This window comes from Nyctibius grandis, chromosome 5 (assembly GCF_013368605.1).
Source record: "Nyctibius grandis isolate bNycGra1 chromosome 5, bNycGra1.pri, whole genome shotgun sequence".
Classification (NCBI taxonomy): Eukaryota; Metazoa; Chordata; class Aves; order Nyctibiiformes; family Nyctibiidae; genus Nyctibius; species Nyctibius grandis.
In genome coordinates this window covers 65,098,634-65,109,317 of record NC_090662.1, presented here as the reverse complement: position 1 = coordinate 65,109,317, position 10,684 = coordinate 65,098,634, and the positions used below count along the sequence as shown (strand labels likewise).

The 10,684-nt window shown below is 47.0% G+C and overlaps 1 protein-coding gene across 2 annotated transcripts in view; it reads left to right on the top strand.

Annotated features, from left to right (window-relative positions):
* Nucleotides 1-5,290: 5,290 nt before the first annotated feature.
* CHST11 (carbohydrate sulfotransferase 11) overlaps nucleotides 5,291-10,684 on the top strand; it is a 182,120-nt gene continuing 176,726 nt past the window's right edge. The window contains exon 1 of one of the 2 annotated variants that reach the window (XM_068402087.1): nucleotides 5,291-5,393. In XM_068402087.1, the coding sequence (XP_068258188.1) occupies nucleotides 5,291-5,393 (103 nt within the window). Of the gene's footprint in view, nucleotides 5,409-10,684 lie in introns of both variants that reach the window. The other variant, XM_068402086.1, reaches the window with a different exon arrangement.

Here is a 10,684-nt window from a genome sequence, read left to right as displayed (position 1 = left end):
GCCTATCTCCTCCAAGTCTTCCGAGAGCTTTGCAATTAATATCACAGCAGCCTTGCATCAACCACAGATTTTGCTTGTAGGTCCTACTTTAATCTTGCAACACATCATATATTGCTTCTCCTGATTGCTTCTCCTTACAAATTTAGTTAAGCCAAAAGTGTGCTTGTCCTTTCATGTACCTTGTTTAACTTAACCATGATCTTGTGCTCTGCCACCTTTAAAGCAAGCCAGTTCTACAACAGAAACTTTTGTCAGTGTTGTGAAGTCATCTAAATGGCCAGTGCTGCTCTTGGTTTTAAGAGACACAAGCATGTTCATCTCATCTTGTCAGCAAACGGACATTAGCAGCAGAGTTTAGTGTGCTTGCAGACCAGGTATGTGCCTTTCTGGCAAAAATGCTTCTTGCAAGGGTCTGCACTAGAGGGGAGCTTCCTAAAGCTTGCCTGGATGTTTTTCTGTTAAGGGTAAAAATAACAAATAGCTAATAATAAAGGTAATAATAAAGATTACTAATAGATAATAAAAAAGGTACCACATTCATTTCAAAGATGAGAGTGGCTCCATATTTAGCTCTGGAAATGCTGTCCTGCTCCCCAGCTTCTCAAACTCTCCTCAGAGAAGGGAAGAATCTGCTCCCATCACAGCACAAAACCACGAGTGAGTTTTGTGAGGAACGGAGGAAGCTGTAATTCCTCAATGGACAAATAAAGCACAAAACTAACCTGTGATCTATCAGCACAGGGGAGGTGGAGAAAACAATGCCTTTCAGATATGACTGTTCAGATAATACACTTTGCATTCTTAGCAATACTGCCTGTCATCAGTCTGGTTTGCATTACCTGGGAGGCATGCAGTCCAAGAAGCCATAAACTTGTTCCATCTAGAATGAAGACAGATGAAATCCTCTTTGAAATATAGGAGGAAGCCGACTGGGTAGCAGAGTGACATCTAGTACAAAGTATTTTAAAATCTGGGGGGGGGGGCAAAAAAAGAAAGATAACCTGTATATTCCTGGAAAAGGACACTGGATATCTACCTGGAACCAAGAGTTAGATACTGCAAGAAGGTGGGCTTTCCTTCTAATTCAGTACTTCAGGTTGCACAGGGTATAAAGGCATTAAGGCATTACCTAAGGCATCACTGTAGAAATTGCAAGATGCAGGACAAGGTATTTCAGAAATGCAGCAAATTCTTCAGCTTTGGGAACATGTTAGGTGTGGGGATTTTCTTATTTGGACAGAAGAGGAAGGGGGCAAGACATCTGTCTTTGAATTTTCTATGGTGGTAGCTTACTGGAGCTGGGTGGCCTTTTATTCATGTGTACAGTGAATTGCTGACTGAGAAATCTGTGCAGGTAAATGAGCTTTGTCCTCCTTCCACTGAAATCAGCTGGGGTAGGGAGGTTCTCAGTGACTTTGTTTAATGGGATCAGAATCAGTCTCTTAAAAGACTGTTACAATATATTAATAGAATAACACTGCTAAACGCATTTTGACTGACAGGCAATCCTAGGTTGCACTACAGGGCCCTACAAGGTATGAGGTAGGGGTGTGCCTGACCATTAACATAGGTCTTTTTTTACTTGACTTCCTACCTTCAGACAGCACCGTTTAGGGCAGCTGGTCAAATGAAAGGTCCACTGACTGGCTGGAATCATTAAAGCAACGTGCTTTTTCCTTGAGGGACAAAACCCAGGACCTAGTCTCTTTATGGTATGGCTGTTTTAGGCAGAGGAAGTTAAAAACTATCCCCACAGAATATAAGCAGAAGATGTGTTCAGAAGATTTTCTGATCCACCTAAGCAGACTGCTTCACCCTATGGTGGTAAGAGTCATGATGGGACTGGAGTCATAATGATCTAAGGATAGACAGTCTGAAATATGCAGTTTCTGTTTCAGATATGAAGGTGGCTTAGATGCCTAAAAGCTTGTGCATATTCCTTCATTTATACTAGTTGTACCCCCTTGAAGACATTCTCTAAAAGTTTCACCTGTTTTTAAGAGGATGAAGCTAATCGGTATAACACAAAGGAACTTTTTCTGAAATTCTTTCATTACAGATGAAATGTTGCACAGACACCTATATGTCTCTCACAGATACCTCTATTTTCTAATGGTTTTCTGTTTCACATTTCAACATGCTCTTCAATATTAGCCTGCTTGCCATTTTTTGATAAATTGCACCCCGAGTTTACCACACACTGTATTTATGTCTGTGCTGTTTTTCAGTTGCGGTTTTGTTATTTTTAGAGCATTATCAATAAATAGTGATATGGGTGGTTTTGTTTGTTGTTTTTTTGTAAGGCTTTTTTGTTATACAAAATAATTTACAAAACACTGTCTGGACTTCTTTTGATGTCACTGGCATCTGGTTCTTAATCTCTTAAGTCTTTCTTTCCAGAAGCCTCTTGGATGACGAGACTATTATTATTCAGAGATACTGAACGCTGGTTATTATCATGGGAATGGTAGGTGATCACACCTACAGTACTATCCAGACTCCCTACTGCTCTGCAGCTGCTGAAGTTTCCACTCAGAGGTATGCTTTAGAAGAAGGGCCTGAGCTGTTCATGTACCTATTCTATAACTTGGCACCCATTTGGAATGACAACTGTGTTTCCTTGTGTTCCCTCAATTATGCTCTTTTCTGTAGGAAAACCAAAGCACAGCTGTCTCAATCTCTAAAAAATAGGCTGCTGTATTTCAATTGTCCTGACTCACCAGGCATTAGAAAGGCTGTCATAGTTCAAAATTTGCAGAGCTGCTGCAAGCGTGCGGGCAGATGTTAAGTTTGTAATTGCCAATGTCCGTAATGAAAGTAGTGCTTTATAATGTTCTTTTAATAGTAAATGGCAACACAGCTGGTGATTTTCTTCCTGCTGCTTTAAAATACTCCATCGTTCCACCAGAGGAAGATGCTCAGAAAAAAAGAGTAACTATTGTTAAGCCACACTGAGCAACTGACCACCTTCTCTAGCAGCATACAGCATTTCTCTTCTTGTGTTACTTGAATATTGAGTTCTAGGCTTTTGCCCTCATCCCTCGACGTCTTATCCACATTCCTGGATACAGTCCAGTTCTTTCTGTTAAAATACTGCAGTTGCTACTGTGCTGCAGCGTATGTATTGACGGGTGAAGTGCCAGGCTGTGCTTCTGGTTGACTTTTGTTGACTGACTTAAAGATTCGCCACTTTGATGCGTTACATATTAGTACTTCTCTTTATTTAGTAGTTTTTATAGAACACTTTTGTGTTACGTTTGAGGTTTGGACGTAAATGAGAAAAATCAATTAAAAGTTTCTAGTCTTCATTAGGGGAAGACTAGAAAATTATCACTGCGTATCAAAACTGCCAAAAAAACCCTGCAAAAAATCTACAAAAAGTAAGCAAAATATTGTGTAAAACCTTAATGAACAATGGAAATTATTTCTTATAAAAGGAACTGTAGGCCAAGCCTAAGTAATCTACTCTGTTACAAATGTCCACCTAATTATTGGTTTATCCTTGAGGTAAAATCCTTTTAATTGGCTTTTGGAAAGTCTGAATGGAAAACCCTGATGACTTTACATGTTTCTGTCGCAGTTATCCACAAAGGAATACTCATACCTTTTGGTTTTGTTGTTTGGGTTTTTTTTGTTGGGGTTTTTTTTTGGGGGGGTGGGGTGAGGGGGATTAGTTTACAATCTGTTTTACCCCACTTGCTTCCCAGCTTTGGGCTGGGTCTGTTGAGGGCTATTTTCATTTTAAAGACCCCTCCCCCAACCACACTGGAAGAACAGACAGAAATCGGAGGGAAAAAAATCGTTTTACACATGAAGATGGTAGCATCAGCAGAATGATTTTCACTTTAGGAAAAAGAAAAGCAATAGCAAACCAACAAATAGAACAGTTAACACAATGCAAGGACAAATGGTATATTGCTAAGAAGCTGATGTCATTCAGTAATGTACTTTTCAACACCCGTCTAGTTCTGAGCAAGTGGGTAGTCCCAGTTTGGGAGTTCTGCTGTGTGGTTCATGTTAGAAACCTAGTTCAGGATTTAGCTGACCTGCAGTGGCTCTCGCACCCCTGGCTCACCAAAAACCCCAGACATCCCAAACCCCGATGTATGCGTGGGCAAGGCAGATGCCTTTTGTTCTGTTGCACTAAGCTCTTCTGCATTCCTACCACGTACGGTCTTGTATCTCATCGCCTGTTGTTGCTCTCCCGACTACTGAGAGGTAGACTTCGGTGGAGGAACCGTGGGGGATGAACCTTTTGTTTTCCACAGACAAATGAGCAATCAGTCAATTAATTCCAAAAACTTAAAAAGTCTTGCACTTAAAACCAAAAAACCCCCATCCATTTCTGGTGTGCCAGGTGGCACTGTTTTCGTTAGGGAAGATTCAGGGCTACTGGAAGTCAGTGTTTACGCCGATCATAAATATTAACAGCTACCGGTCGGGACAGCGCAACACTGGAGAAGAAACGATGACAAGGACTGGCTGTAAAATCGTGTCTTACATAATACTAAAGCGAGAGAAGGCGGCATTTAGGATTAACAGAGTGACAGGCACCACACAATAAAAACAAAAAGAAAAAAAGAAGTGGGAGAAGAGACTTTCTCTCCACAAACGGGGCACAGGGAAAAGCCCCCCTCACGCGGGGCCAGGGCGGGCCGGAGGGTGGCCCAGCGTGCGGTGGCGGCCCGCTCCTCGCCGGCGGGCCGGTGGGCCCAAAGCCCCTGAGGAGGGCGAGAGCGACCCAGAGGCGGTCAAGTTCACAGGCAGAGGGGCCGCCACGACGGCAGCCCCCGGCCGCCGCCTGTGAGGACGACCGGGGCCGGGCGGGGCCCGAGGGAGCCCCCGCAGCCGCCGCCCCCCGCAGCGCCGCCGACGCCCGTTGGCCCTTGCGGCGCCGGTACCGCACGCGCCCGGCACGCCCTCGCCCCTCCCCGCGCGGAGCGCGCCCGGCGGCAGCGGCGGCCCTTCGAGGCAGCCCGGAGCTTCCCCGCCCGCCGCCGCCGCCGGGCGGGACCATCTCTCCTTGGCGAGGGGGGGTCGCGCTCCGCCCCGGCTCCCCGCCTGGCCCGCCTCCCCCCCGCGCCGGGCAGAGCGCCCCTCCGCCTGGCGCGCGCCGTGGTCACGCCCAGCGCAGGCTTTAGCGCCCCCCGGTGCGGGGCGCGGGTGCCTGGCCATCCTCCGGCGCGGCGGCGGCTCCTCACCGGCACCTCAGAGCGCCGCGGGCGCGGAGCGGCTCTCAGCGCCAGCCGTGCGCGCTCCGCCGCCCCTCTCTGCGCCGCCGGACAACGCCATGAAGCCGGCGGTGCTGGAAGTAATGAGGATGAACCGGGTGTGCAGGATGGTCTTGGTCACTTCCGTGGGCTCCTTCATCCTCGTCATCTTCTATTTCCAAAGTATGTTGCACCCAGGTAGGGCACCGGCACCGCCGCACCGGCATCGCAACGGCATCGGCACCGGCTCCGCGAACGGTAGCGCCCGGCTCCGCGCCGGCCCCGCTCCCCGCCGGTGCAGGTGGCGGGCGCACCGGCAGCCCTCACCGGCTGGCGCCGGCCCCAGCTCTCGCCTCCCGCCGCCGCTGCGGCAGGCGCGGGGCTCGGCGACGGCGGGCGCAGCGCCCTGCAGCCCGGCCAGCAGCCCCGTCCCGGCCACCGCCCGGGGCAGCCACGGGAAGGTCGCCTCGTCCCCCGCAGGAAACTTCCCGCGGGAGGGAGAAAAGTTGTTTTATTTTTAAATTTTCTTATTTTCTGCCTTACATCGTGCGCTTGGGGCAAGAGGGACGGCACTGGTCAGCGAGCCTGCCGTGGCGGACAGCGGCGGCGGGAGCTGCCCGGCCCCCGCGGGTCCCTCCCCGCCAAGAGGGGGACCCCCGGTCCTCCCTCCCCGCCATCCGCTGCGGGCCCTCGGCTTCGCTGCTTTTCGTTTCTGGAGGTCTCAGGGACACCGCGGCCAGACATGGGCACCCGCGGCCGCCGGCGGGCAACTTAGCGCCGGCTCGCCCAAGTTGTCCGGAGCGCCGGGGGCGGCTGCCCGGCCCGGGCCGTCCCTGTCCGCGGAGCGGGGGAGCAGGGTGCCCGCCGCGGGGCCGCTTCTGCCCGGCCCTGCCTTACCTCGGGGTGCTTGGGCGGCTGAGGGGCTCCTGGTGGCGCTCCGCGCTGGGCACGGGAGACCCAGACTGCGGGGTGGCACACGGGGGTGTAGTAAGCCCTGATGCGACTTTAACTTTGCAGTTTAGAAGCGCAGTGGACAGTAGGGATGGATCTGTACTGGGGGTACTGGATACTGGCTCCCACGAAAGTCACTCGCAGTTCGGCTACTGGTTCACACCAAGGTGGGGTTGGGCCACGGAAACTTCGTGCGGTGTCTGCTGCGCGCACAGAGCCATCGTGGGTTGCAGCGAGACTGCTTTGTGCAGCTTGGTTGTGACACTTCTCCAGCATGGCAAAAAAAAAAAAAAGAAAAGATAATTTTGATCTCTCCATCTGTCTCTCTTTTTCCCCTTCGTGCCTGAGAAATGAGGTGGAAATTGCACTGTCAGTGTCTTTTTGGAGGGATCTGATAGCTCAGCAGATGAGCGAGGCTTGTAAGGGGGGGGTGATACCTCTTAGCAGACCAAGAGCTGTAGCTGGTGGACTGGCCACGCTCCTCTGCAGGTGAGTCTTCTCAGCTGTACCCGTAGATCTCTCCTACCAGCTCTTGGGTGTCGTGGCCACAGGCATAGCTGTAGCAAACAAGGGAACTGCAGCTTGGTACAAAGAAAAAGGACATATTCAGTTTGACTCTTTCCTTCCTTTCTTGTGGTTACCAAACCATAATTGATGAGAAATTATTTTTCCTTAAAGTTTTTGGAGTCAAAAGGTAGAGGCTTAGTGTGTTGATAGGGTTAGGAATCAGTAGATCTGCTGTTCTATGGTGAAGCCAAGTCCTGCTTGGTGTTTTTCTATCAGCTGTCTGTTTCTCCAAAGTTGGTATCATTTGCTTGATGAACGTGTTCTTGTATGGTGCCCATCTGTGTTAATACCTGCCAACTCCTTGGGAAAATTAGCATATTTTTTCTTTTATGCTGTGTCTGCTCCATGCTTACTGATTTCACAAGGAGTGCTCAGCCCGTAGCGGACCTGGGGAAGGCTTTATTTTAGGGCTTCAAGGCACCGTGCAGGATTGTTGGTTGTAACACAGCTTCACCAGTTTAATAAAAGTATGATATTTTCATTGGTTGCATTCCGCATGTAACATAGTTTGCACACAGATTCAGAAAATTTGGCCAAGAGTTATTATTTCCCCTTCTTTCAGATGAATTATACTGCTGGAACACAAGCTCAGCATGCAGTAGGTGAGACATGACATTAAATATTCTTCTGTGAATTTTTGAATGTAGAAAAGTCGCCTTTCAAGAATTCTCAATATGCTCTATAGCTAACTGCTGGAGATTATGGCTTTATTATATTCATGCTATTGTGAAACTATAAATAGGTTGAGATTTTAGTACAATTCCAAGGATTTACCGTAAACTCCGAGGAGGGAATGCGATGCTGTGAAATCACTGGGAGGATAATCTGCACCCATTTTCCATTTGACACATATTTAGGTTGTTAGCATGAGTGGAATAGATCTGAAAATAAATGCAGTCCCAGTCTGCCATTTTTGTTGTACCTTTTTGATCATCACTGATTCTGCTTTTTTTTTTTGTGGGATGTTTCTATAGTGGAAACTGCTAGAAACCTATCAAACTCTAATCTAGACCCATATAGAGTGTGGTCATTTGGTTTAGGTACAGTTTGTACTCGAACAGCTGTTTTCACCAGGTATTATGGGATTGTATGTGTTACTATCTTGGTGGTGCAAGTGATGGATTAATGTGGAGTTCTTGAAGGTACAGTAGAGAAGGAGGTGGCAGACCTCCCAAAGTGATCTACATCAGGTAGCAGATCATTTTGAGGCATTATATCCTTATTTTAAGATATGTCAGTAGCCCATCTTGATGTACGTCTAAACTTACTGGAGCTGAACCCTGGGCAGAGTGCATGTCAGGTGGGATGGGACTGGAGGTATTAAGAGCTTTCAAAATCTTGGCCGATGCCATCTTTGTTGTGGAGGGTGTTCTAAATTTTAGCTGATCTCTGCTGGAGTATGTGTCTTAGGATGGCTACCGGAGGGAGCTGTCTCACATACCCTGGCTTGTCACCTCTCACTGTTGTTGGTAGCTTGCAGTCCTCTCTAAGATATAGGCACTTTGCAAGTGGAATTAGCTGAAAAATTCCCATCCAAACCTTTTGGATAGAAAATAAGATTAAGTTCTTTGCAAGAAGTGTTGGCTCCTTATTCAAAATCTGCCAATTTCTTCATCCACCAAGTTCTTTTGGTGAATTTCAGGAGACTTGTTCTCTGCCTACAGATCCAAACAATTTTAGGTGTGACACAGAAGGGGAAAGATGCTAGGCCATCAAATAACGGGTCCAACCCCCCTCGGGGACAAAACAACACCTCATCTGTTAGATGGGCATTTTCCATTTTAGGAGGTCTGAATGTGGATCTCTTGCTAGAAACATTAGAAGAACAAATTTCTGCTGATGTTTTTGTTTTGTGGTTTTTTTTTTTTTTTATTTGGGATAAATAAATAGGAAAATGACATAGTTAACAGAAGCCTTTCTTAAAAACAAACAAAAAACCCTAACGACAAAAACACACCCAAAGCCTGAAGTGGGCAAGGTGAGCTTAGCCTTATCTTTGCAAAAGAATATGATGATGTGTCCCTTGTGCTGTATCTCAAATAGCAGCATATTGGAAGGAGATCAGGTGCTTTTTACTCCTTGTTCTTTTAGGCTCCATACCTGTTCGTTGTTGGGAAGCCGGTGGTAAACGTGCTGTCCGGTTAATGCATCTTTGCATTGTCTGAATTTTGGCAGAGGTTGCCGATGTGCTGGGGAGCCCACCCTCCCAAATTAGGTTCCCTGACCAGCTGTTGCTGGGGGAAGGTGAACGGTGCTGCTCTGGGGTGCTCAGGAGCACTGTAAGGAAAACTTTGGAGATGATGTTGGCTTTTGCGGCTTCTCTCTGGGTTCAGGGGTCTGTTTGTTCCCAAGGGAGGAAGTGGCAGCAGGGACTTCAGTGCGTTTTCCTGTTGCCTGTCTGGCCTTTTCTGAAAAGGAAAAAACCATTCTGCAGTGTCTGCTATAGCTGGATATATAGCAATATATAGCTGATTTTCCCTGGCTCTGCTTGGAATATTTTCCGCCTTCGCTCTCCTGCCATGTGCTATCTGGATAACTGAGTGCGAGCTGGTTATTGCTCCATGCTCCTGGATCTTCTGTCTGCGTACAGTGGGTCAGTCTTGAGGTTTAATATGACAGCCTGTCATAGTTGTGTCTGCTGCCTTTCCTGTGAAATCAGCTCGCTCCCTACTCCTTGGCCTGCCTACACTTTCACAGATGTGTTTGCTTTCTTCTGTAGCCGTCCCAGCTGCAGTGAGCGGGGGGACTGGGTGGCAGTATGTGCGGGCAGGAGCTGCTCTGCTAGGCTGGGGTCAGACTGGCGATGTGCTGGGATCCTTCAAGGTGAAAAATTCCACATGAAGGGAGAATAATTAATACTGTCTTTATATTACCTGAGACAGGTTTATGAAACTAACTTATTCTAAACGTGATTTCCCAGCCCCCACTGCAGACCAGAATGTTTTTGTTCAATTTTTCATCTCATGTTTTAGACTTCTGCTGTTCTCCTATGGATGCTAACAAAGGTTAGATCCTCAGACTTGTCTCGTGTCCATGGTCTTCTCGGTTACACATACAGCACTGTATGACTGATAGCTGCTCGTTCCTTACAGAAGGCTGATGTTTACCTTTGCTCAAGTGTCAGAACAACTCGGATCACATGAAATTTTTTTTTCCTTATGTCTGAAGACAAGCTCACCATTGGTTTTGATGGAAGATTCTGTTTGAAAATCAATGCAGCAGTCTCCCATCTTACAACTGATCCTTGCTTTCTCCCCTGCTTATAAAGGGGAATGAGATCTGCGAAGCAGTGGGTGTGTGGCATTCCTTTGATGGACCCCATATACTGGTTTTAAATTATTCTGTTTGGGATACAGAGAAATGGAGTTCATTTGACAGCCACAAGAATCTGGCCCTCATTTAATTGCATGCGATGAAATCCATCCCCCAGTTGCAGGCAGAAACCCTGCCGTGCGCCTGCGAGGGGGCCGTGCTGTATCTTTTTGTCGGTGTCCCTAGAAGCTTTTCATTGATTTCCATGGGACTGCGTCATCAGCGTGAGCAAATTTACTCTGGTCCCTCTTCTCAAAGGTACAATTAGTCTGAAATTGCTTTGAGTTGAGAGTTAAACTGCTCTTTGTATCTTCTGAAAATCTTCCTGGTTAGTGAATATTAAACTTATTAGAAGAGCAACTTTTTCTATTGCAGTATTTATGCATGTAGCAGTCAAAAACTGCTTGCTGACCTTAAGAAATAAAAATCTCTGTTTCTGAATGTGTCCAAGCAAAAATTTCCTGGCACTGTCAACAGTAATGTCCTATTAAATTTTAATTTATCTGAATATTTATTATTGCACAGTTACGACTTCTACCATGTAGGTTTTTATAAGTTTTTAATTTTTTTTTGTTACCATGAATCAATATTGGGAAACTGTGTGTTGACTTCCAGAGCATTAACACTCTGTATTCACAGATGTA